The following is a 22,852-nucleotide window of genomic DNA, read 5'->3' as shown; positions in this document are numbered from 1 at the left end:
ATGCGAAGACCCTCGAGGTTGCGTATTGTGTACATGTTGATTCGAGACACTTAGGCTCTACGCCCGACGGTCCGTTACAAGGCTCGCAGCAGCGAGCACATCGTCAGGCCTCGGATTGCTTGAGATTCTCTCGAAATTCGGCGCCGACGAGGCGACTGAACGGGTGGATAAGCAGCGGGGCGTGCTTGAGGGGTTCGAGCGCAAGTTGAGGAACCGAGGGCGTCGCACCCAGTTTCTGAAGCAGTGGCAGAGTGTCGTGGATGTAGTCGCGTACATCATATACAGCCCGGTAAACATAATGAGGTCTTGCCTGCGGAGGCGGCGGCTGCGAGTCGCGCAGGACCAGGTCGTCGACGGTGGACGCAGAGTCAAGACGCGCGCCGCAGTCGGCCCGCCAGCCCGCCCATCCGATGATTATCCGGCGTCGGTCTCGCTGGGCCTCCACCTCCATCTTCCACTCGTTCGAATTCATGATTTGTGGGCACGCCTTCAGATCTTCTATCGGGACACCACCGCGCACCAGTCCTTCTCGCGGGTACCCTTCTGGCATCCATCTCCTGCCGCGACGCGCACTCTGCTAAGAATCCCAGTGCGAACGTACCCTGTCTCTGGCACCCCCTGCAGCGATTCTGGGAGCATAAATGCAATCCTCCGATGCGCCTGCTCCTCCTCCTACGGCTTTCGCCTGACGATTCTGCTATGGTCCTCACGCTGGGACATCCTTCCAAGCAACGGACAAACCGAACAAAACGTGCAACAAGTCTCTACCAAGCAAAAAACGATAAATACGACAAACCGCCCTCACTCCTCAATGTTATACATCCGATTCGGCTCAATACGCGGAGGCTGGCCCGACCCCGACGCGCCCTCGCCCTGGACCGACAGCGGGCGCACATACTCGCCCTTCGACATCCTGACCGGGCCGCCCGAGGCGACGGTCGACCCGCCCGCCTCGCTCGCCTCATACGACGGCGGCGCGACGTCGTCCTCGCGGAGCAGCGGCGCGTCCACGCCGGGCGAGCCCGTGCGGCCCGCGGGCGCGGCGCCGAGCGTGTACGGCTGGATCGTGTTCGCGACCTTGTGCTCCTCGACCATCGCGACGGTGTCTTGGAGCATCGCGCGGTCCTGGCGGCTGCGGATGTAGAAGAACACGGCGATCCCGGTGAGGAGCACCCCGACGACGCCGCCGACGGTCCCACCGACGATCGCGCCGACGTTGCTCGACTTCTTGGCGGCGATCTTCGGTGCGAAGCCGACGGCGTCGGTGCCGTTCCGTCCGACGTTGAAGACCCTGTGGTGGATGGAATTAGGTTTGTTCGCGTGTGGGGATGGAGGTGGGGCTTACAGGTAGACTTGGCTGACGAAGAGCGCGCCGAAGATGTATTCGTCGACAGAGCCATCCATCCAGCCCTCCACGCCGCTGAAGCAGGTCCCACTGCTCGTCTGCCTCACAAGCACCGACTCGTCAAGGGTGAACGTTTGGTCGTTGATGTTGATTGCCAGCGAGACCTTGGAGTCACACGGGACCTCCCACGCCTGCGACTGTGAGCCCAGCGTCGACAAGCCAGACTGGACGGACGAGCCAGAGATGACCGCATCTACACATCCAACCCGTCAGTCCCACCTCCCAGCACAATCCGCTGATCAACGTACTGAACAGCTGCGCCTCCTTTGCCGGGAAGTAGATATCCGTGTAGTACGGGTCCACACTGACCATCATCTGGTCCCCACTGCTGAAGCTATCCCCTCCGCTGCTGACCTTCCAGCCATCCAGGGGGACCGACCAATCCGGCTGGCTCCCCGCCGAATACACCAACGATGCGTTGTTCTGCACGTTCTTATACGTCAGCCCGCCCTGGTTGTACTTGGACTGGTCCGGCGCGAGCCAGTGGAGCGTGCCCGCGCCGGTGCTCGTCGGCGACGCGGCCGCGAGCCCGTTCGTGCTTGTCGGCGTCACGACGGGCGGGGCGATGTCCATCCCGAACTGGAAGCTGTCCTGGTCCGCGTTGTTCTGCAGCCATTGCGAGAAGATGCTGTCGCTGAAGCTGGACGAGTAGCCTGTGGACGCGGACGAGGAGCTGCTCGATGAGAGGCGGTTCGTGCCGAGCCCGAGCACACCGGAGGCGCCGTTCCCGAAGACGGTGCCGTTCTGCTGGGCCTGGGCGACGACGACTGGAAGAGAATCAGCATTTGGCGTAAGCCTCATCGTTCACTAGTCACTCACTGGTCTGGTTTTTGTAGAGCCATTCAGAACCGGTGGTCGCCATGGAACAATCTTCCTTGATAACAGACCCACTGTAAGACCCGCCAACCAAAGATACGCTGTCATTGTCGTTCAGAGATTTGGCGGTGCTCGACGCGCTCTGGTTGTACCTTCGATCCAGTCACGACTGAGCCAGATTCACAACAAGAACAGAAAACACGACATACAGACTGATATCACTGCAAGAGCTGCAGCCCAGCCCCGCGACAGACGTGAGACCTGTGCTGGTCGCGAGCGTGAAGTTGAAGTTCTGTTGGTTCGCCCCGGGGGACTGTCACAACTCCGCGTCAGCTTCAACGTGCTATCGCAGCACACACGCACATACCATGCCCACTGGGATGACATATCTACCGCTGGGATCGAAATGGAGTGGAATGTCGATGGTGGTGGGGGCTGATGCCTGCGACGTTGCACGTCTGGTAATGCCCAGACCAGGGAGAGCGGAAGCGAGATGGGCGAGGCAGAGCGCGATGCACGCGGCTTTCTTCGAGGAGGACATGGATGACATCTCAAGAGATACTAAACGGACGAGGAATTATGCTTGACGACGCGTGTTTCAGCACTATATTGCAATTCAACACATGGCGTCGCGACGCACCAAGACAGGAATACTCTAGCAGCAATTGAAGGTAAGGTTCGGCGAAGAGCGAAAAGGAGGGAGGCCGTGAAGAAGGACGTCGAAAGAGAAAGCTCCCTCACCGGCGACCAGGAGGACTCGGAGAGGAGAGGACAGCGCAGGGCTCCTGTTTCACTCGCCTTACATGTCTCCCGAGTCTGTCTTGGCCTACACGGGTGGCGGCGCCTCCTCGACGCGTGCGCGATGGCGCCCAATCAAATGCCGTGATTGGGCGCACAGCCCTCCTGCCCGTGATCGCGTTTCCCTCTTCTCAGTGGCCGGGCCCTCCCCACGTCCGCTTCGGACCATCATCGACGCGTACACAGGTGTACGCGTTCTCTGCGAGTGTACGACTTCTCCCTCAAACGCTCCTCCAGGATGTTCGCCACGCTGCAGGACGAACAGGGGTGCACGTCGAACCCTAGCTGGACAAGTACCGACAGGAGCCACTACGAACAAGCCCAAAATCGGGTGCCTAATCGCCGGTGCTGGAGCCGTGTCTCACACTCAGCCCTGCACCAGCCTGGGAGCAAGGCCGCACCGCCCGCCGGGAAGAGTTCACGCGGGGTGTTGTCATATTCGTGCGCGCGCGATCAGGCGAGCTTTCGAGGCCCGATCCACGCTGTGCTGACGCGTTCGCTGCTGTACAGTTTTCCTCCTACCCTCATCTCCTGGTGAATGGGCCTCGAGTCTCGACGTCAGCCATGACTGCCCTTGTCAAGAAACTGCAGCTTCGTCATGCTGGATTCCTCAACACGGCCTCGAACCGCTCCATCTACTTAGGCTCTTGACTCCGCAGGGGAACCCGAGCGCCTCGCCCACTGTAACCTCAAGCTACCGAGTGAATTGCTCGTGGGTCACAGCAACCCGCGTATTGACGGTGGCGAGCTTTGAGCTCATCAAGAAAGTCACAATCATTCGTAAATGAAATCGCTCGGGGAGGTCTCCGCCACTCTATGCTGAAGAAGTGAGGACGATCCTCGCCGACGAGAGGATGCTGACGTGGCGGAAGTACAGGAAGAAGGGAGTAGCTGGGGCAGGGCCAATGGTTCTCGGGCCCGCTACTGCATCGTCTCACGTATATGTTGTCCACATCGCGACAATGTTGACATGAACTGGCAATGTCAAGCGCATCAATATGTCACTGCTTGATCTGCGCCGTACCATGTCAGGCCCTAGAACGCGCCCGGTGTCCAAGCTCTGGAACTGTTGCCCTCGGCGTTCTCGAGTTTCGCCAGATTGATGTCCTATACTGTATGTGTTCCGCGCTCTGCCTCCCCGAACTACGCCCGAGTCCCATGGACGACATTGGAGAGCCTGAACAACCTCGAACGTCCTGAGTTGACGTTGAGCGCAGAGCCCACAAACCTTCCGCGACCAGCGCTCGTTGATGCTCCCATCCAGTACCCAACCTACTGGCCATCGATAGCAAGACGAACCCAACAAAGTGAGCCCGCCCATCCCCCTGACTATCCATCCCATCTCATATATATCATCCGAATCACCAACCTTCCTTGACACCAGCCCTCATTCGCCACCAACCCTCGAGCTCGAGCTAAGCATCAGCACAGCCCGCCCTCGACGCCTCACGCGCAGAACCACGTTGCGTACCTTAGCCTAGCACCGCCCAACGCCCAACGCACGTCGCCTCCAAGTCCAAGTTCATCGACGCACAGGCCCGTGATATCGCCGGCGCGCTTTCGCCCAGCCCTGATCATCTCCCCTCCTCGTGCACACACGTCCCAAGACTGGTCGATCCCGGTCCGCCCTCCGATATCCGGCTGTGCGACCGGGGAGAGGATGCGTTCGCCGCTGCGCACGTTGCCCCATCGACCTGTGTGAGAGCCATACTGTCAACTGAATATCATCGACGTTCGAGTCGCTCGTCCATGTGCTCATCCTGAGAGACGGGACACAGGAACGCGCGCTCACCTTATTCCGCGTCTTCGAAGGAGCTAGTGCGAGCGTGCTTCTAGGTGTATCAGTGGGCAGATGGGCGCGCGGATGCCTGCGTTAAATGAAGCTACTCGCGGTATGGAAGGGCGCGTCTAATACTTCCCTGGCTGCGTCCCGTGTTGCAGAAGCTACTGAGCCCCTCGTCAGTTTCGCACACCGAACCCCTGCAAGGCAATGTCAACCAATACATTCCCAGTACGTCCGTATTATTCGTATCGTACACGAGTTCGCCGCTCATTCGCGGACAGCCTCACCAAGGCCACAGACCACATCGGGTATAACGTACACAAAGGGGGGAAAGCGAAGCGGGCAAACGGGACGTCGTCATAGCCAGCCGCCTTCGGACAGCAATCTCCGTACCTCTGGGTTATCAGGCTTGATGTCGCCGTTGAGGGGCGCGAAGTACTTTCTCGAGTTATGTCGGAACGCGACGGGGAAGAAGAGGCCCTCCTTCTGCTCGACGCACGCATGGTCACACAATCCATAAGCAGCAGGAGGGAGGTCAACGAACAGGGCGACGACGTACCTGCCGAGTGGCCCCCTTGCGCGTATTCGCGCCCGCGATCGCGCCCTGCAACCACTCGCCGTCCTCAGTCTTGATCCACACCGGATCTCCGTTCTGCCGTGCGCGTATATGCGCGCCGTGCCTCAGCGACCGCGTAGCAGGACGAGCACAACTGCCTGAGGGAAGACGCGCAGCGCACCTTGAAGGTCCATGATATAGGCTCGTCGAGCTCCTCCGGCTGGTACTCGATCGACGTCGAGGGCGACGCGCGCTCGAACTCGTCGTCGTCATCGCTGCTGCTGCGCGCCGCGAGCTCGGTCGAGTCGGCGCTGCTCGAGGTGCCCTCGCTACTTGTGCGCTTCGGTGGGGACCCGCGCTGGGCGTGCCGTGCGTTCCGTTTAGACTTCGAGGATATAGGCGAGGGCGGCATGGTGATGGTGTAATTCGTCGACGTCGACGACGGCGAGACAGGGGCGGGGCGCAGTCTGGGCGGGGGACGGCGGCGGTGACGGCGGTCAGATGGTATGAACGCGGACAGGCAGCGGGCTTATATTAGAACTTGGGACGGCCAAGGCCACACGTGCGCAGGGTCACTAGGCGGAGTGTGACCACCGCCCGAGCGGCCAGATGGTAATACAAAGACTAGATCGGTCCTCAAAGCCGCGCCCCATGGCCAGATGGCCCGTAGATCCCTCTCTATATCCCTAGCCCCTCCAAGCACTCGCCAGACAAAGGCGCCGCCGCGAGGTGGCCAGAGTGCGGTGTCTCGAGTTCAGCGACGGAAGACGTTGCTTTGTGTGGCCGTGGGTGACTACGTGCCCCCGGTAGTTGCTGATTGGGACCGAGCCACAATAGACGTGCAGGAGTCGACGCGGCTATAGCGCACTTGGACAAAAGGCAGTACTGCGGGCCGTTGGTAGCCTCGTGCGGGGCCACAGCCACTAGCGGCTATATTTGGATGTGGGACTACCATATTTGGCTCGCGTATTGTCGAACCGTCGCGAGGCACAATTATGGTCTTACGAGTACGACTGCACAAGGCTATGTAATGCTACCGTAATGGACTGACATGTAGAGAAGAGGCTCCGTTCTTTGCGAACAAAGAATCCGAACGGGCACAATATCACCGCGCGCCGACGGTAACCTCCACACGTAGTAAGTATGCAGCACTTCGACATGTACCGTGTCGTGAGGCCAGTCAGACCCCAAATATATAAATATCTTCTCACTCCAACGCGTTAGAGGAGCTGTCGTAGCTGGGGGACAGTGCACAGAGCCTCGAGCAGGCAATCATTCTACACAAGTATTCCGTGGGCCGAGTCCTGCATGACCGAGATCTCGAACTTTGCCTTCTCTTCATGTATCGTTTGCACCCTTGCTACACTGTCTATAAGTAGCGCCTTGATATGGGTACCTGCTCGGGCTGTGCAAGACTCATCATGAAACGGTTCTCGACTCGGAATCGACTGCGATTGAGCGATCTAATGTGATGTCCACGAGTCTGCGCGATCATACACGGACGATTTGGTACTCTGTTGACCCTCAGCATACTAACGTGAGATGTCAGGCGAGATAGCAACCTTCAACTTCCTATCTAAAGGCTGCATAGGACACCTGCAGGGCCACGATGGTCACGTCGCGCCGTATTTGACTCAGGCTCGGAGTTCCGAGATCCCATCCAAGGAGCTCCAAGTGCAATGGCATTGCGATGGCTCGACGCCGTCGAGTACGCTAGGAATACTAGCACCCTCTCACGACAGCTAACGGCACCCACCTATTACGCTGCTGCACTCATAGTCACATACGAAGCGATGGGTCGAGCTGTGCGAGTCGGTGTTTTGGCAGTTCGGTCGACCGGCCACGTCGGAGACTTGGAGCGTACGAGGATCGCAGCAGCACTACTAGTAGTACCCTGTCGGCCTCGGTTGGGCATGTGCTCCCGTTCCGCGATTCGGAGGCGTTCCGAGTCTCCGGCGAGACGTTGCCAGTGCTCCTCTCGTAGGGCAGTGCCATGTTGAGGTACCCTGGAGTTAAACGTTAAACATTGTTAAACACCAGCAACGCAAGAACTGCAGTGCCGACTTCCATCAAGTAGCCTCGACCCAAACTAGACGTCACACCAACACACACGTCCACGTTCTGCATACAGCATATTCACATTCACTACCAGCGGCTCATACTGTACACACTACTGCGAATATACGACAAGTACGTACAGCGAAAGCGGCTTTGCTACACAGCGAGACACGAACGGGGCGAGACAGAGATGCACAGAAGGAGAGTAGTAAGAGGGGGTCATGGCATGTCATAAGTCATACAAGCAGGCACCAGTAACCAGCGTCATGAAGATGCGACGAAGCCGAGCGGAGACGGACTGAGAGAGAGAGAGGGGACATGAGATGCGCTAAGGATGTTCTAGAGGCCAGAATGCGTGACGAGTAGACAATGGATGCAACGACAGAGACGGACGACAGACGGGGTATCTCTCACCACAACACGCCGCTTTTATGCAGATAGCGGGGCCGACCGGCCATTGCTCGAGCTCGGCGACGGCGTGCCTTTCGCAGTAGGCCCCACGCCCGGCGGCGTCCCGCCCGCTTGGTGCAACACGATCTCGCGCTTTTGCCTGACAGGACTCGCGCTCCTCGCGTGGTGCGGCCGGTCCTCGTCCATCGGCACCGTCGGCGGGCCTGACCCGCCAGGGCTTGCGTGCGCGTGGTTCATCGGAGGGAGACTCATGCCGATCGGGCGCGGGTGCGGCGGGAGCATCGTCGGCAGCGCGGGCGCGGGCGACGGCGGGTAGCTTCGCGCTTCAGCCTGACGCGCCTCGGGCGAGTGCGACGTCGGTTGCTGACGGAAGGGAATAGGCGAGAGGCGGGAAGGGACAGGGGAAGGTCGACCACCAGAGCCGGACTGGGGAGAGACGCGCCTGCCGTTGCCGTTGCCGGCGCTGCTGATGCTGCCGACACGGCTGCGTTTCATCTCGACGTCGCGGTCGTCGGGGCCGGGGCTGAGCGGACGCTTCTGACCAGTTGTCGGAGGCGACGCGCGAGACGACATCGACGGACGGCGGTCGTGGTGCAGCATCGTCGGCGAAAGACCTGGTCCCGAGCGAGGAACTCCTGGTCCGCTTGTAAGACCAAAGCTGCGCGGGTCGGGTCCACCACGGTAGGGGGCATTTGAACCAGACGCCGCAAGACCCATCAGAGCCTCTGCGACGCCCTCATCGTAGTCTTCGTCGACAACCCGTGACGGCGGTGGAGGCGCGCTACCAGTCGGCGACGGCTGTACCGAGCGGCTCGCGCTCCCCGAGCCTGTCGAGCTGGGGTGCGGACTGCCCTTGATTTGCCTGTTGGTGTACTCGCCTGGGCCTCCGTAACTCGGAGTCTGCTGCCTGCTCGGCTCCTCCTTCACGCGCTTCGCCGGTGCACGCCGCTTGCGCTCCTTCTTCGAGGCGTCACCAGCAGAGGCGACGCTCCCGTTCGAGCTCTCCGAGTCCTTCTCCTTCGTGTTGCGACGGCGGCGGTCCTTCGGCTCGGGCATGCTAGGAATCGGCTGCTGCGGGATGCGCGGGCTCTCCGACGTGCGCCCGTAGCCAGCTGGCACCGACGACGGCGGCATGCCGCGCACAGTGCGCGCCGACTCTGGCGACGGGAAGCGGCTGCCCGCGCGCATCTCTCTCGGGTCGACCATCTCGCGTTCGGGCTCCCGTCCGCGTTCGTACTCTCTCGGCGGCGGTTCGCGACCATCGAACCGCGGGTCGTACCTCCTGGCAGGCTCATCGCGGTGTGGCATCGGGGGGGACTGTCCTGGGCCTCCACCCATGACAGCGGGGCCAGCGGGCATGCCAGGGCGCGAGTCCCAGTACTGGCGCGGGTAGCCGGCGGGCGACATGGGCGGTGAGCGTGGCGGTACGCGGGGACTCGGCGCAAGCTGTGACATGGGCGGTGAGTGCGCACGCGAGTACATTTGCTGCTGGTGAGACAGGTACTCAGAGCCGGGGCGGCCGCGCCTCTGCTCGCGCTCCCACTCGACGTGCTCGGGAGGCATGCGGCGATCCCAGCCGGTCTCGCGCTCGGGCATGGGAGGCTCGCGTGAGTACGGGTGGGGCGGGGGAGGAGATCGTCTTGCGGAGACGGGAGTCTGGCCTGGGCCAATGGGAACGCGACCATCGTACGACGGGCGCCCGTTTGCGACGGAAGTGTGAGGACGAAGGGCGTGAGGCGAGGGAGACGTCGACGGCGATATGCGGTAGTGACCCGGAGCAGGTTCGTGTGGATGACCCGGAGGTCCCCGTAGCGCGTCGGGAGGGCCTTGTTGCTGTGGCATAGGGTGGTGGAGAAGTAGTCCCTGGGCAGCGGGCCCACGACCGTTCTCGCGCGGAGGGTACGGACCCGTCGACTCACGCGGGTGTATGGGCGGCCGATCGACGTCCATGGGCGCCAGCGGCGTGTGCGAAGGGACGTGTCGATCATCGAGCACCACCGGCGGCGGCGGTCCTCCCCTGTACGGCCCGGGCGACGAGCGACCATTGCCAACGGCCTGAGGTGGCATGGGCAGTGCCAAGTCACCAGGTCCTCGCGAATCCGTACGGAAGATTGGCGTCGGACGCGAGTTCGTGCCAGGCTGGAGGAGCATCGGCGGTCCTGACAAGCCAGGCGGCGGCATCATGGGGTTGGCGTACGCAGTAGGGTGAACGTCCTGCGGACCAGGCGCAGCGGGCAGTGCGCTGCCAGTCGCCTGCGCTTGCTTCAGCAGACTCAACCGCTGGGTGATGGCAGTGTTACTGGGGTCAAGCTCCGCCGCACGCGCATACGCGTCGATAGCGTCCGAGATCTGGTTGTTGCAGCTCTCATAGAGGCTGCCGAGATCAAACCAGACCTCGGAGATGTAAGGGTTGATGCGGATGGCGCGGGAGTACGCGTCGAGCGCATCGCGGTACTGGTTGATTTGGAAGTACAGCACACCTATGGAGCACCAGAACGTTGGGTTCCGGCCATCGCGGTACACGGCTTGCTGATAAGCCTCGTAAGCCTTGTTGTACTTCTGGCCTGCCATGTATGCGCGTCCCAGCAGGTACCAGCTCTGCGCATCAGCGGGGTCTGGCCCACAGTCAGCTGAGGGATTCCCGTGGGAACGAGTGAGTCCGGTGAACTTACCGGCTTCCAGACTCTTGGTGAGATACTGGATGGCGACTTCCTGGTTCTGGAACGAGGAGCCATCCTGGTGGTACAGCCATCCCAGCTGCTGAAGAACCTTTGCGTGCCCGGGGTTGTCCTTGACGACACGTTGGTAAGCGTCGCGCGCCAGGGCATGCTGTCCAAGTCGAGATCAATCTCTGATGTACAGGGCCAATGACAGGGCATATACTCACATTGCGCTGTTGTTCGAAGACATGTCCTATTTGGAACCAGATGTCAGCGTGGGCGAGCGGGTTTGGCGGGTTGCGGAGAATGCGGTCGAAGCATTCTAGTGACTCGTCGTATTTGCCTTGCTGCTTGTAGATAATGCCAAGGCGGAAGAGGATCTCGTTCGCCTTGTCAAAGTCTGGAAGGAGATGAATCAGTGGATGGTGGCAACACGGGCGTGATGATACGTACCTTTGTCCATCTTGAGGACAGATGCAAACGCCTCTTCGGCGTGATCCAAGGAGCCATATCGGTCGTAGAGGATACCAATGCCGTACCACAACTTCGGATCCTCCTAAGTTCCGAGAACAACGTAAGGAACGCGACTCTGTCACGAGGTGCTAACGACGGTTACCTTGGGGTTCGGCAGGAGATAGAGAGCCTGCTGGTACGCGGTGTAGGCCTTCTGCAGGTCATCCTGCATGAGGTAGCAGTGCCCTGCGTCACGTGTGAGTGGATGGCCGTCGTAGGAACAAAGTGCTGGCGCTTACCCAGGGCGCTCCACACCTCGCCGTTGTCCTGCTGCATGCTGACGACCCGTTGGAAGTAGTCGACGGCCTGGAACACGGGTTGCCAAAAGCGGATATTAGTCACAGATCTGCATGACCAAAGCGATGACGCGGCGAGAACACGCCATAAATGGGGTGGCATCTCAGAGCTTATCTGAGAGAAGCGTGCCGAGGACCGCGGGGAGACGCGTGCGGAGCAGCCGATGGATCTGAGACGCACCTTCGGATAATTCTCCTTGATCCGAGCGATGCCAGCGACCTGGGTTAGGCCGGATAGGGATATCGGGTTGTGTCGCAGCGCGTTCTCGTATGCCGATAGGGCGTGTTCCAAGTTGCCCATCTGCTCGGCGACTCGACCTGCACCATTGATCCGGCGCAGCAAAAACACCCGTCAGCGTGATTGGCACCCGGGGCAAGCGCGGGTAAAGGTAATCGTACCTATCAATAACCACGTCTGTTCATTCGCTTGTGCCAGCTTCTGGATGCTTGAAGGCGGCGCGATTCCGTTGGCGACCGCGCTCGACATCACTGGGGGCGAGACGAGTTGCGGCTGCGCGTGGTTAGACGGACCTGTCATCGGGCCCGGGGTGGATGGGACGCCGTTTCCGTTGATGTGCGGTCCGTGGGCGAGTGCGTGCGGGGGTGGTGGGGGCAGCGAGTGGGAGTGGTGGGCGTGGGGGTCGTGGAGGCGGATGTCACGCTCGGCCTGCCGGGGGGTGTGTCGGAGAGACATGGCGGGTCGGGGGGCAGCGGTCGCTGCTCTGGCGATGAAGGGCGGGGCGGACGGGGGGGACGATGTGGCGGACGCGGACGGTGAGGCAGCAGGGGCGCGGCGGGCGCGGGGAGGGGTGGTATATAAGCGGGGAGGAGAGACAAGATCAGGGCCAATAAGAAGGCGATCAGAGATCGAAGGCTACGCGTCTGCGATGGATCTGAGGATGGGCGGACGCTTGCCCGCGTTTCCAGCGCGCCTCGTGCCTGCATTGCCGCTTCCGGACAGACGCGCATCCGACGCGCTAGGCCCCGCTCGGCGACTTTCGCAGTTCGTATCGAGATCCAGATCTTCCTCATTTACGCTCCCCGTTCCGCCACGCCCGTGCCATCCCTTCTCAGCCTAATTTGGTCGCTCCTCGCCTCTACAGCCGCCGCGAGGCCATCGATCCTCTCCTTCTCCATTCCACCTTCCCTGCCCTGCCCACCCAACCGACAGCAGCCGACAGCCGCCGTCCCTCTTCACGCCGCACGTGGAACCCACCCAGGCCAGCGATCGTCCTCGACGGATTCCTTGAACACACTCTCCTGGTCTGTCTCTCCGCGCAAGGCGGTACAGCACACACATACCACAGGTGTTGTGTTTGCCCTCGGGGCGCCCAGATACACGAACCTAATTGCGACCACACGCATGCGATTGCCGCCTGTACGCTGCCCTGTTGTTGACTCAGTGACAGCGGCGGACGCTTCGTTGACGCATGCCCGCGGGGAACGCCGCTCGCGGTGTCCCAGCGTATCCGGAGCTCTCGTCGCGATAGTTTGATCTTATGTTTGATACAGATCAGAGTTACATAGGATCAGAGCTTCGACCCATGCTGGAATCGGTCACCGCGGGCCGCCACAGCAGAACGCCCTGCTTGTGCGAGTTGCCATTGCCGCTCACGATCGCATCTTCGATCGGACCCATATGGCGGACGGGGTAAATGATTCGACCCTGGAAACGCTGAGGTCATCTGGCCATCAGCGTCCTGCCCAGCCAGGCCGACAGAGCCGACCCGCCGGCCGGGGGAGGGGCGACTGGGGCGGCGACGCGCCGGGACCGCAGGCGGGTCACGCAAAATGAGACGGAACCAACAGAGAACCCGCTCGGTGCACTACGCTGTGCCTGATATGATCGTCCTCATCCCCCGCGGGCCTGTTCGAAACGTGCGCGACAGGGCCTGACAAACCCGCTGCCGCAGTGTGAGATGCGCGCACGAGCTGCGGCGTACGTGGGATGGGAGTGCTGCGGGGGTGTGAGCCAGCAGCACCGGACACGCATGTCCCTCGACGTCGAAGGGGAGAGGCTGCGAACAGCATGAGGGTTCTCCCTTGGTTTTGCCGTGACTCGGACGGGCTCGCGTTGCCAGCGTCGTCAAGAAAGGAGGCTTACATACAGCATACCGCCGCGACAGGGAGCATCGCCGGGCAGAGCCCTTTTCCGTCCGTCTTTCACGGCCAGTGTGTACTGCCCGGATCTCAGATCCACTGATCGGAAGCCGCCACTTGGCGTGACAGTGCGCCGCGGCTGCTTAGTCAGCTCGCTCGGCGCCTGTCCGCGTCAGGCATATGACATTGACACGACACTCGGCCAATTTGACATCGCACCTGCGAGGCACGACCACCAAGAGGCCAGAACGCATGCCGGCGCGACGAATTGCCAAATCAACTGTCAGACCTGGGGTCAATGTTGTATGACATCTCCATGGCACGCCAGGGCAATAGCACCCATGCCCCTTCGCCCGCTCCAGTAACTTATGGGATGCTTCCGCCAGGGCACGGCGTCTGAGCCTGCAGTATCCATTGCACCGCTATCACCGCCAGCAAATACTTACGACACGAGGAAACCAGATATGAGACGGAAGTCCTTCGCACCCACCTACTTCGCGCGGGCGCGTCGCACTGCAGTGCTCATCTGGACGCTATCACCCACCAGACCCGCTTATGAAGCTCCGTACAGGCTGCGGTGATCAGGGATGCCGCACAGGCCCTTCGCCATGACGGACGGAGGCAGTTACTGCATACCTGGCTTCTAGCTCGCATTCCGGAACCCACCTCGCACGCGCCAGAGGGAAGTGTCTGCCGAGGACGAAGCGCGAGAGATGTGGACGCAGCTCCGCATCTCTCCGCATCCATGCCCGCTGCCAGTGGCAGAAGGACTTTGGACGGAGGAGTCGCGAGAAGCGCCTGAACCGCGGAGGTTTAGCGCAGCGGGGCCTGAGGAGCACCACGGCACACCTGACCTGGGTATCGAACGACGAGCGATGATCAGACACTCGTCACCGAACGAACGTGAGCATGGGCTGAGCGTGGGTGGCGCGAACGTCGAGAACCGGAAGGCGAGAAGGAAGATGCGGCTGCGAGATAAGGCCTCTCTCCTGATTCGACATCCCGAGCTACCGTGCCGCTGCGTCGTAGCCACGGTGTATACCATACAGGCTGGCAACAAGACAGATTGCGATCGTCTCGAACGTACGTCCTATTCCGGAGGTAGTACCGCAGGCCGGCTAGCCGCTATGAGGTACCACGTACCACGTACCACGCATCCGGCTACAGGTAGACAGCCACATCCGATCGCGCGATACCAGATACCACGATGTCGATAGGTATAGCCCGGCATGTTGCCACAAGCGCTGAGAAGCACGAACGCAAGAACGGATGAGCGTTCGCGATTCACTTCATGAAATAGCCTTTGACTTACCAAGTCGCCCAGGCCCTGTAGTAGGCGCGCGGCGGGGCGTCAGGAGAGCCCTGTTAGGAGCCTATCAGCGGTAGCACATATCAAGGTTCATTGCATCCCGTTCCGTAACCCCTTCCCAGGGGAGAGGTATATTAGCACCTTGGCAGGAATAGCTCGCACCCTCGGAAGCCATGTCGGGTTCATATCGTGCGCCTGGAGTCCTATAACTTAGCATGCTTCCTAGGGCTCATCCGAGATGAAGTAAGACTGCATAACGTACTTGGCCGCACATGCACGCGTTACATACTTATATGAAAGGGCCCGCGCATGCGATCACCCGCCGTGCGTGTGTACAATTTGAACTTGAAGCTGCAGATCATGATCTGTCATGTCAACCTATGGTGAACGGCCAAGTATACAGGTCCGAGTCCAGCCCCGCACCTCCGGCCTAACCACTTGGAGATACTGCCCGCGTCCTGCCGTCGGACTCGGGAGGTGTTTTGTCGATCAAGAAAGAACTCGGCTGCTTCGTCTCGCAACGCCCGCCGCGTGCTGTGGCGGCCGTTGCAAATGATCGCACGTCGCCCCGGGTATATATGTCCCTTCCGAGCCACCATTCCAGGGTAAGGCTTGAGGCAAGCGCAGCGCCGCTGCCCCGAAGAGTCCGAGACACCCACAATTTGCAACGAGCGAAAACAAAAAAGCAGGAAAAACCCGCATCTGAGCTTGATCTGAGCCAAACTTTGGACCCGCGCACTGGCACACCGCCATGCATGATGGCATGACGCAGCGCAGGGATCACGCCCAGGACAGCAGCGACAGTCCGACTGCCCGGATCGCGTGTCGGTTCTCGAGATCAAAATTGCGGTTGATCTCATGAATCCGTTGGGCCAATCACGACGGCCCCGGTGAGACGTCCGAGCGCGCGCTCTGTGCGCCTGCGGCTGCGCCCACTTGCCTGAAAAGGCAACTTTCCATGACCTTCGGACCGCTTCGCCCACAGTGTTCTGTTTGATTCCGCGCACACCGCCACAGCTCATTGCCACGTCGGCACGCACAACATCCTCCCTCATCGGTCCCGCGCAGGCCTCTCTTCAGCTCGAGCATCACCATCGTCCACAGTCTTACCCACACTTATCTGATCTTTTGTGTGTATCCCCTCGTTCGAGTACTACCGCACCGCCGACGCTATGACTCGTGAGTGGCACGCGCTTTCTGCGACCCGACACGCCTCGATTCACTGAGAAGATCCTCCCCGATCGGTTTCCCCATTCACCCCGTAACACGGCCGCGTATGTCTCGGTGACCCCATCTGCTACATATGCGTTGTGTCGGCACGGACATGTAGGAGGCAACCAGCGCGAGCTCGCGCGCGAGAAGGCCGCGAAGAAGACAGCAGGAAAGTCTAAGCCGAAGGAGAGCGGGACGTCGTTGCAGGCACGCAAAGAGCGGTGCGTCGACTACGTCGTAGCTCCGAAGAGCATACACTGACACATCCGTATAGAGATGCTGAGGCCCTCAGGCAGAAGCAGAAGGTGCGTCCATTCGCTTCTGCGGATGCTGACATTGGCTGACACCGTCTTAGCTCAAGGAAGAGCAGAAAACGGGCCAAGACAGCGGAGGGGCGAATAAGTAACACTCCCGCCTGCGCTTCACGCGTGGGCAGTGTGCCCTTTGTCTGGTTGAACCCGCCGCTGTTCAATCGGCGGCGAAGGGTGTGAAATACGGAGCTTAGAGCAACAATGAACCTAGGGGAAATGGACGGGTCGCCCCGTGGGTGGTCCAAGTTATGTTGCCGTTCTGCTACTCAGCTGTGTGTCTGTTGTGTGTATGTCTGGTTTGTCGTATTTATACAGTTCATTGTTCGCCTGCTCTCATTCGCTTCCGGGCCCTTGGGTCGTTGGAACACTGTCTGAGTACGTTGTCGTGATCGTATTCTTGAATGACTCATGCCGCCTCTTCTGACAGTATCCAATTATCCGATCGTTCGGTTCAGTCACTGCGAGACACCCGTCCGAACGCGTCGACAGCACGTCCGACTCGTCACATCCGTTGCGCCACTTACCGACCAAACCGAGCTCCGTCCCACTGCAATCCACAGCGCGTTCGCGTTCCGGCGGCAACTCGGGACGCCGTATACTTACTACCCAGTAGCGCACATCGAGTTACTCGGCCCCGGTCCAATTGCATTGCTGAAGTCGGTTCGCGCGCGCGTCCTACAGTACTGGCAGCGCAGGTTCTTCCGTAACTCAAACTTACGTGACCCCTGGCCAGCTGCTATCAAACATACATTGAATAGAGTAACGTATACTGCCCGCGCGCGCGCCGCAACAGCTTCGGGTGCCACCGAAGCCCAACGGAAGCTCTACCAATGCCAGTCACGGCGAAGCATCCCGTAAGTATGAGTATGTAAGGCGCGTTCGTCCGTTTGGTCGTTCGATGCATTGCATCGCTTCGAGGGGCCCTGACCATACCCGATCGAGCGACGCATCCAGGCGTTTGTTCGTTTGTGCATCGACGAGCGTGACTGCGATGATCGCTAGAGGGTCTATTCCCCGCTGACGTCCGCGATCTGATTGGTGCGCGTCGGACGCGGGAATAGCGATGCGGCAGAGGGTGTCACTGGCAGCGCGGACGTAACGATGCGCGGAGCTTGCGTTGAAGCTAACAGCGTACCTCCGCCGGCGATTCAGGTGCACCTACTAGGCTGGATCCCGGATTGGCCTGCCGGTTGACGTGCACAGCACGATCCCAGATCGTAGCCTGTGGAATGGGCTGGTGATGGCTTGACGAGAACAAGGACGTGTTCCTTCCGCAGAAGGGCCGCGTCGTTGTGTGCCAGTGCCACCATCTCATAATACTGTAATCTGTTTCGTCACTCGGTAACGTTACGGCTGCGGTGCTATCCCACCTTTATCTGTTCAAACTTCCAGGGGCACTTATAACGTACTGCGAAGATGATCAGCTCATACGGCATCTGACCGATATTGCATGCTTCCAATGGGCTACCATAGCCTCTTTAGCCGCGGTCAATGAAGCTTCGCATTGAGTTCGCGTTCCTCTTGCGTAGTAAGCCGCAAGCCTGCGAACGAGACGAGAAGGCGGAAATGGCATGGAAGCCCCCCAGGCCGGTTGCCCAGCCCACCCTGTGCGGAAATGGCGAAGATGCCCCGGTCAGCAGGTGCGCTTCGCTGACTTCACCGCGCGGTGGGCCCGCCGGGCATAATGCGCGCCAGAGGACCCAGGGCGGAAGCAAATGCTCGTGAGCGGGCCGATGAGGGAAGTTTTTAGAGCATGGGATGCGTGCACGCGGCAGAGGGAACAAAGAAGGATAGAGCGTCTGCATGCTCCGAGCTGCCATCGGGGCAGCCCTATGGAGGAAGCGTTTGGCCTAGCTGCCGGGACGTCCGCGGACGCGTAGTGGCGCACGGACGATCCGCTCGAACTACTGAGCGTGCAGGCGATCATGCGCGGGTGCAGACAAGACTGGCGCGGCGATGGCGCGTCGTGCGTGCGTGGTACGATAGCAGCCTGGCCATGCCGCCATGGACGCGGACAATTGAAACGGCCTTTCCCGATATGGGCGCGTTGCAGGGGAACTGAGTTGTGCGTCGACGAACAAACGCGGACACGTGTCCCGCGAAGACCTGGGGAGGCTGGCAGCTTCTGAACTGTCTCCGCGCGAAGTGGATCAGCGATGGTCAGCCACCGTAATGCGCGCGGAAACGGCAGCCAGGACCCGAGCGCAGTGGCTGCCCGGCGACGTATCAGTCCCGGCCTTTCAACTTCAGATCGCACAGCTGTCCGAGTGCCTGTCCAGTCCGTCCTCTGATGGGCAAGATCACAACATGGCCCACGCCCTGATAGACACTGGACATTCGGATCACGACGTGACGGCTGGCAGCCTGCGCTGGCAGCTGGGCATCCGCTGCGGACACGACAGCCTGCGTGCCAGCCCGCGAAGGGAAGCGAGCGGACGGGCGAGCAAGGTGCTGTGATACATAAGCCCGTCCAGAGTCCAGTGTGATGGGCCGTGGCTCTTTGAAGCCGGTATGTCCGCGCGGTCGGAGAGCTACTTTGGCGGATCGCAGTCTTCGCTCGCTTTGTAAGGGAGCACGCCTGGAAGCCCCGCGCGCAGACGAGTCGCGCACCGAATGGCGTCAGGATGGGTACTATCCCTGCGCCACAAAGCCATCCCAGAGAAGATCATCTAGTACTTACCTCGAATTCAGGGCCAGCCACGGCAGCCGAGTATTGTCCTTGCGGAAGTCCCGGACCAATGGAGGCACAGCAACGTGGCCAGCCTACTTCAGCAAGACCCTGACTGTATACGGGGCCCATTGGCGTCGTACAATTCAGTATGGACGTGCCGATTTGATTTTGACGACGCGCCAGGGGATCCCGATTGCGCGTCTCCGTGTGTGGGTATGACAGACACAGCCGCTACTAACTTTGAGCTTGAGAGCAGCACGGGGCGCCACCGACGCACCTATCGAGATTGCGCGAACCATATCAGGAGGAGGACCTGGGCGTGCCAGTCGGCTGGGAATTGCCATTGGGCTCCGGACGAGCGGACTGCGCGTATTTCATTTCGGAAGCAGGAGTGACGACTGGGGCTGCCGTATCAGCTCCGTGCCCAATAAGCTGTAGCTTCGGTGATCGGGGCGGACGCGTCCAGCGGTTGTCGATCTTCCTCGTTCAACAACTGAGCCCGGCTGACCAATGCCCGCCGTGGCTGGCGCATTCCCCCTGGATCGCAATTCATTAGCGCGAGAGGACGCCAACTCAGCGAAGGTGCGCGTGGGCGTCGCCGGCGTTTTGGGAAGGTCGTCTCCGCGATTGATGCCGTGGGCTGATCACATCGATGTCCCAGTCCAGCGTCCAGTGTACAAAGCAGCTACACGCCGCCGCCAGCCGTGCAATGGCCACCATGTGCATGACGGAGGCCACCTACGCGACGGCTGCGGGACGTCTCCATTCCTATTTCCCGCGTCCGAGCACCGCCCGGTTGCGGGCAGTCGAGTTCAGCAGGCTGGTTGCCTCCCCGGCGCACGCTCCCTTGCCGTCACCGCGTCCCCATCCCGATCTCGCCAGACTTGCGTGAGCGTGCGCGTGGAACCTTCGTCCGCCTCGAGCTGAGCATCCGACGTCGCGCGGGTCCCACACCGGGTGCTATGCCACATAGCGGCTAGGCTGTCCCCGCACTAACGTAGCAGACGCTTCGTGACGGGGCCTTTCCAAGTCTGCCTTCGTTTCATAAGACAGCGTTCATATCCAAGAGAAGGCGCTAGGCCGCAACCCGAGCGCCTTCCGCCACTGACCATCTGCCGCTCCGAGGCAGGCCATGCCGGTCTCGTCCTGGTGCTCGCCGATCCGCTGGTCAGATAGTGGTGTGCCAGTGACGACCCATCCAGGGCCAGAGCACAGCAGCCCGCCATTGACTGATGTCACCGAGGGGCACTGAATGCCAGGAAGCTCCCTATACATATGCGATCCTCGTGCGCCGAGGCTTCGCGCTCGAAGCGTAGCCTGACAAGCTCTCCCAGATCCCGGGCGTGCTGGGTGCGAGAAGCACTCCTGGTGCGAGCTGCTATAGCCATAGGAGGAAGCTTCCCGAACCAGCGCACGGATGCCGGGAGATCGGTGGGAGTACGATCTGTATGCTGCGGGTCAGTGAGAACCCAGTTGTGCTTCGAATCCCTGGACGTTGTGCGTTCCGCCATCCCGGCTGCTTTCGCGTCGAGGAAGCGTCGATTCGGCCGTGTCCCTTGCAGGGTACTGGATGATGGGCTTACTTGACTTCAGGCGAGCTATCTGAATCTGATAGACGCGATTCTTCCGGCATTACACGATATAAGGCCTTCGGGAACAATCGAACCTGGATGGACAATCAAGTAAGTTAGGTTCCAACCAAGGGGCGGCAGGTATAAAATTTTGGTACACAATGCCAGGTAATTCCGGATTTCCGTCATCCAGACCCCACCACCCCCCCACCCCCGGTAATTTTTATTTGACAAAGTCACCGAAAGCGCGAGACCACCCCCCCTACCCCCATTTCACAGAAAAAAGTGCATATATTCGTTGAAAAACCAGCAGCCGCACATATCTGAGCTCGCCGCGAGCATGACTACGCTACTACCCCTTCCTCGCCTTCTTCTTCGGCCTCACATCTGCCGGCTCTGCAGCTCGTTTCTTCACGCCCTTTCCTTTCCCCTTTCCACCGGACTGCCCCGCCGCCGGCGCGTTGTCCTTCGCCTCCGAATCGCCCTCAGGCTTCTCTTTCGCGTCGGGCTTGCCTTTCTCCAGTCCACAATAGATGCGTTCGTTACGTGACACGGAGTCGACGTCGTCTTTGGTAGCGATCGGAGCGTCCGGGTGCTTGGCCGCTATGTGATCCTTCATGTTGTATGACCAGAATACGATGTCATCGTCAATGTGATTGCCCCGCGGTGGCGGCCGATTTGCTTCACATATCTTGCAGATTACGGGGCGATTCGTGCATGGTCCCGTCTTAGTTGGAACCGCTGCCGAGGCAATATTGAATTGATTGAAGAGGCGACAGTCTGACTCAGCTCGAAGAGCATTCCTCGTCTTTCGGAGACCTATCTTGCAGGTTCCTGTCCGGCCACAGAAGCCGCATGGCGATTTGCCGACCTGTACATAGCCGCATATTGAGCAAGACTTGAGTACTTGAGATGGTGATGGATGCTTACCTGTACCTTGAGCTTCTTAGGATCCGGTAGCGAGAGCAACTTGGCGAGTATGTGCGTGCCAATGTGGTCACGCATCTTCTTCAGACTGACCTCTTCGTTACAGTAGAAGCAATTGGCACAACCTTGTTCTGGCCCTCTCTCTAGAGCTGCTGTCCCTTCTTCGCTTGTGAAGATGTACCCACTGCCGCCTGGCTTGCGCAATGGGAAAGTTGGTGTAGGTGTTCGTGCTGGTATCAAGTGTTGATGCTCCTTGACATGAGTCCACATCAAGTCTGTGAGCGAGGAAAGCGAGCCAGACTTGAATTTCCAGACAAAAGAGTTCGGATCAGATGTCTGCGGTGCTAAGGTGCCCTTCACCACCTGAGCGACCTGAGCAGATAGCTCGATAAGGGCCGACTTTCTTGACGCCGACGCGTTTGCGGCATCACCACCATCGACGGCATTGAAAGACTCGAACTCGCCCGTCCAGATCCATGTACTCGCGTCCTCCTGAGTCAAGGTGAGTACTTGTCCTACAAAGCGAATGTTCGTCGTCGGGCTGCTGATCTCGCGCATTGCTACAGACTCCACTGATATGCCAGTAGCCAGCTTCAGATCGCTGACACGAAGGATCGCCAACGCAGCTGTGTTCCGGATACGGATGAAGGTAGCTATGAACTCGCCCATGACAAAACGATCACCGACAATGGAGTCGGAGTCGTCTTTGGGAGACGGTGGTGCACGCGAGAATGTACGTATCTTCTTGACGCCTTGCACTCGAGCCAGTCGGTCTGACGATTTCCGCCCGTCGATGGTGGCTAGAAAATAGCGGACGGCTGCGGACTTGTGAACATCAACGCCATCGACGGTGAGCCACTGCTTGTCATTTTTGCGAGCGTTGTCTAGGTCGCGGTCACCAACCTCCAGGAGCAAGTCATCAAGCTCGACACGACAGGTATCCTCATCCGCATGCGGGAGGTCGCGTGGCTCGGGTCCCAACTCGGACGGTTGGCCACTAGGTTGTTCCAGGTTTCCAGCATGGAGAGCTGGAGCATCCAAGTCGAAATCGTCGTTGAGTCCAACGTAGTCCTTTCCAAACGGCCGGAGTAGGTCGATATCATCCGGCAGCTGTCCTAGGTCGATCTTCAGTTGGTTCAGCAACTTCGTAACCTCCCGCAACCCGGCGTTCCAGACAGTTTGCAGGCTAACCGGCTCTACTCGTACATCACCCTTCCACGACTTCGGATTGGTATGGTCCACGCCCTCTGCACCTTCAAGACGTAGGCGGCGATGTCCACGGTTCCAGGATGGGTGCTGGGCGAAGATCTGGCAGATGTCGGCTGCAGTTGCGGCACGCTGTGAGAGCTGGAGGATGTCGACATTGTGTGAGCTGTACATGTCGCGGTACGTCCCAAAGTTCCCTTCGAGACGATCTGTCCCGTCCTGAGTGATGTAGTAGCTATCCCCAGGGCA

The 22,852-nt window shown here is 60.0% G+C and overlaps 6 protein-coding genes across 6 annotated transcripts; 2 read left to right on the top strand and 4 right to left on the bottom strand.

Annotated features, from left to right (window-relative positions):
- Nucleotides 1–734: 734 nt before the first annotated feature.
- On the bottom strand, nucleotides 735–3,118 carry C8Q71DRAFT_759699 (acid protease). Its single transcript, XM_047923801.1, has 7 exons — nucleotides 2,862–3,118; nucleotides 2,589–2,803; nucleotides 2,431–2,534; nucleotides 2,225–2,373; nucleotides 1,654–2,172; nucleotides 1,346–1,598; nucleotides 735–1,291 (listed from the first exon to the last, which is right to left on the bottom strand). The coding sequence occupies exons 2-7, from the start codon at nucleotides 2,769–2,771 to the stop codon at nucleotides 802–804; spliced, it is 1,698 nt and encodes a 565-aa protein (XP_047779010.1). The 5' UTR covers nucleotides 2,772–2,803; nucleotides 2,862–3,118; the 3' UTR covers nucleotides 735–801.
- On the top strand, nucleotides 2,791–3,952 carry C8Q71DRAFT_58731 (uncharacterized protein). The gene is made up of 4 exons (XM_047919539.1): nucleotides 2,791–2,812; nucleotides 2,866–3,460; nucleotides 3,530–3,846; nucleotides 3,897–3,952. The coding sequence occupies exons 2-3, from the start codon at nucleotides 3,025–3,027 to the stop codon at nucleotides 3,805–3,807; spliced, it is 714 nt and encodes a 237-aa protein (XP_047779009.1). The 5' UTR covers nucleotides 2,791–2,812; nucleotides 2,866–3,024; the 3' UTR covers nucleotides 3,808–3,846; nucleotides 3,897–3,952.
- A 937-nt stretch (nucleotides 3,953–4,889) lies between these two features.
- C8Q71DRAFT_58527 (uncharacterized protein) lies at nucleotides 4,890–5,863 on the bottom strand. The gene is made up of 4 exons (XM_047919532.1): nucleotides 5,540–5,863; nucleotides 5,362–5,454; nucleotides 5,122–5,288; nucleotides 4,890–4,963 (listed from the first exon to the last, which is right to left on the bottom strand). Exons 1-3 carry the CDS (start codon nucleotides 5,768–5,770, stop codon nucleotides 5,160–5,162), a joined length of 453 nt encoding a protein of 150 aa, XP_047779008.1. The 5' UTR covers nucleotides 5,771–5,863; the 3' UTR covers nucleotides 4,890–4,963; nucleotides 5,122–5,159.
- A 1,614-nt stretch (nucleotides 5,864–7,477) lies between these two features.
- On the bottom strand, nucleotides 7,478–12,069 carry C8Q71DRAFT_810158 (TPR-like protein). The gene is made up of 8 exons (XM_047926044.1): nucleotides 11,696–12,069; nucleotides 11,478–11,614; nucleotides 11,240–11,306; nucleotides 11,104–11,186; nucleotides 10,941–11,043; nucleotides 10,715–10,887; nucleotides 10,500–10,656; nucleotides 7,478–10,442 (listed from the first exon to the last, which is right to left on the bottom strand). The coding sequence occupies exons 1-8, from the start codon at nucleotides 11,988–11,990 to the stop codon at nucleotides 7,846–7,848; spliced, it is 3,612 nt and encodes a 1,203-aa protein (XP_047779007.1). The 5' UTR covers nucleotides 11,991–12,069; the 3' UTR covers nucleotides 7,478–7,845.
- Nucleotides 12,070–14,849: 2,780 nt separating this feature from the next.
- C8Q71DRAFT_58374 (uncharacterized protein) lies at nucleotides 14,850–15,854 on the bottom strand. The gene is made up of 2 exons (XM_047919514.1): nucleotides 15,129–15,854; nucleotides 14,850–15,070 (listed from the first exon to the last, which is right to left on the bottom strand). Exons 1-2 carry the CDS (start codon nucleotides 15,758–15,760, stop codon nucleotides 15,064–15,066), a joined length of 639 nt encoding a protein of 212 aa, XP_047779006.1. The 5' UTR covers nucleotides 15,761–15,854; the 3' UTR covers nucleotides 14,850–15,063.
- A 23-nt stretch (nucleotides 15,855–15,877) lies between these two features.
- On the top strand, nucleotides 15,878–16,323 carry C8Q71DRAFT_857973 (uncharacterized protein; the record flags this gene model as incomplete). The annotated part of the gene is made up of 4 exons (XM_047927460.1): nucleotides 15,878–15,884; nucleotides 16,036–16,138; nucleotides 16,192–16,222; nucleotides 16,273–16,323. The coding sequence occupies 4 exons, from the start codon at nucleotides 15,878–15,880 to the stop codon at nucleotides 16,321–16,323; spliced, it is 192 nt and encodes a 63-aa protein (XP_047779005.1).
- Between the last annotated feature and the right edge of the window lie 6,529 nt (nucleotides 16,324–22,852).

The sequence above is a fragment of the Rhodofomes roseus genome (genome assembly GCF_022264815.1).
Source record: "Rhodofomes roseus strain CIRM-BRFM 1785 chromosome Unknown C8Q71scaffold_10, whole genome shotgun sequence".
Lineage (NCBI taxonomy): Eukaryota > Fungi > Basidiomycota > Agaricomycetes > Polyporales > Fomitopsidaceae > Rhodofomes > Rhodofomes roseus.
Note: the sequence above shows the minus strand (reverse complement) of the source record. Positions and strands in the feature narration are given on the sequence as shown.

What these genes read in the sequence shown, in the direction of transcription:
- C8Q71DRAFT_759699 (XM_047923801.1), bottom strand. Translation starts at nt 2,771, where the DNA reads ATGTCATCCATGTCCTCCTCGAAGAAAGCCGCGTGCATCGCGCTCTGC. An exon ending in ATGTCATCCCAGTGGGCATG is followed by an intron (nt 2,535 to 2,588) that starts GTATGTGCGTGT and finishes GAGTTGTGACAG; the next exon opens with TCCCCCGGGGCGAACCAACA. An exon ending in TCTTGCAGTGATATCAGTCT is followed by an intron (nt 2,374 to 2,430) that starts GTATGTCGTGTT and finishes ACTGGATCGAAG; the next exon opens with GTACAACCAGAGCGCGTCGA.
- C8Q71DRAFT_58731 (XM_047919539.1), top strand. Translation starts at nt 3,025, where the DNA reads ATGTCTCCCGAGTCTGTCTTGGCCTACACGGGTGGCGGCGCCTCCTCG. An exon ending in CGCGGGGTGTTGTCATATTC is followed by an intron (nt 3,461 to 3,529) that starts GTGCGCGCGCGA and finishes GCTGCTGTACAG; the next exon opens with TTTTCCTCCTACCCTCATCT.
- C8Q71DRAFT_58527 (XM_047919532.1), bottom strand. Translation starts at nt 5,770, where the DNA reads ATGCCGCCCTCGCCTATATCCTCGAAGTCTAAACGGAACGCACGGCAC. An exon ending in CTATATCATGGACCTTCAAG is followed by an intron (nt 5,455 to 5,539) that starts GTGCGCTGCGCG and finishes CGCGCACGGCAG; the next exon opens with AACGGAGATCCGGTGTGGAT. An exon ending in GCAAGGGGGCCACTCGGCAG is followed by an intron (nt 5,289 to 5,361) that starts GTACGTCGTCGC and finishes TGCGTCGAGCAG; the next exon opens with AAGGAGGGCCTCTTCTTCCC.
- C8Q71DRAFT_810158 (XM_047926044.1), bottom strand. Translation starts at nt 11,990, where the DNA reads ATGTCTCTCCGACACACCCCCCGGCAGGCCGAGCGTGACATCCGCCTC. An exon ending in TGTCCTCAAGATGGACAAAG is followed by an intron (nt 10,888 to 10,940) that starts GTACGTATCATC and finishes ATCTCCTTCCAG; the next exon opens with ACTTTGACAAGGCGAACGAG. An exon ending in CACCAAGAGTCTGGAAGCCG is followed by an intron (nt 10,443 to 10,499) that starts GTAAGTTCACCG and finishes ACTGTGGGCCAG; the next exon opens with ACCCCGCTGATGCGCAGAGC.
- C8Q71DRAFT_58374 (XM_047919514.1), bottom strand. Translation starts at nt 15,760, where the DNA reads ATGAGGGAGGATGTTGTGCGTGCCGACGTGGCAATGAGCTGTGGCGGT.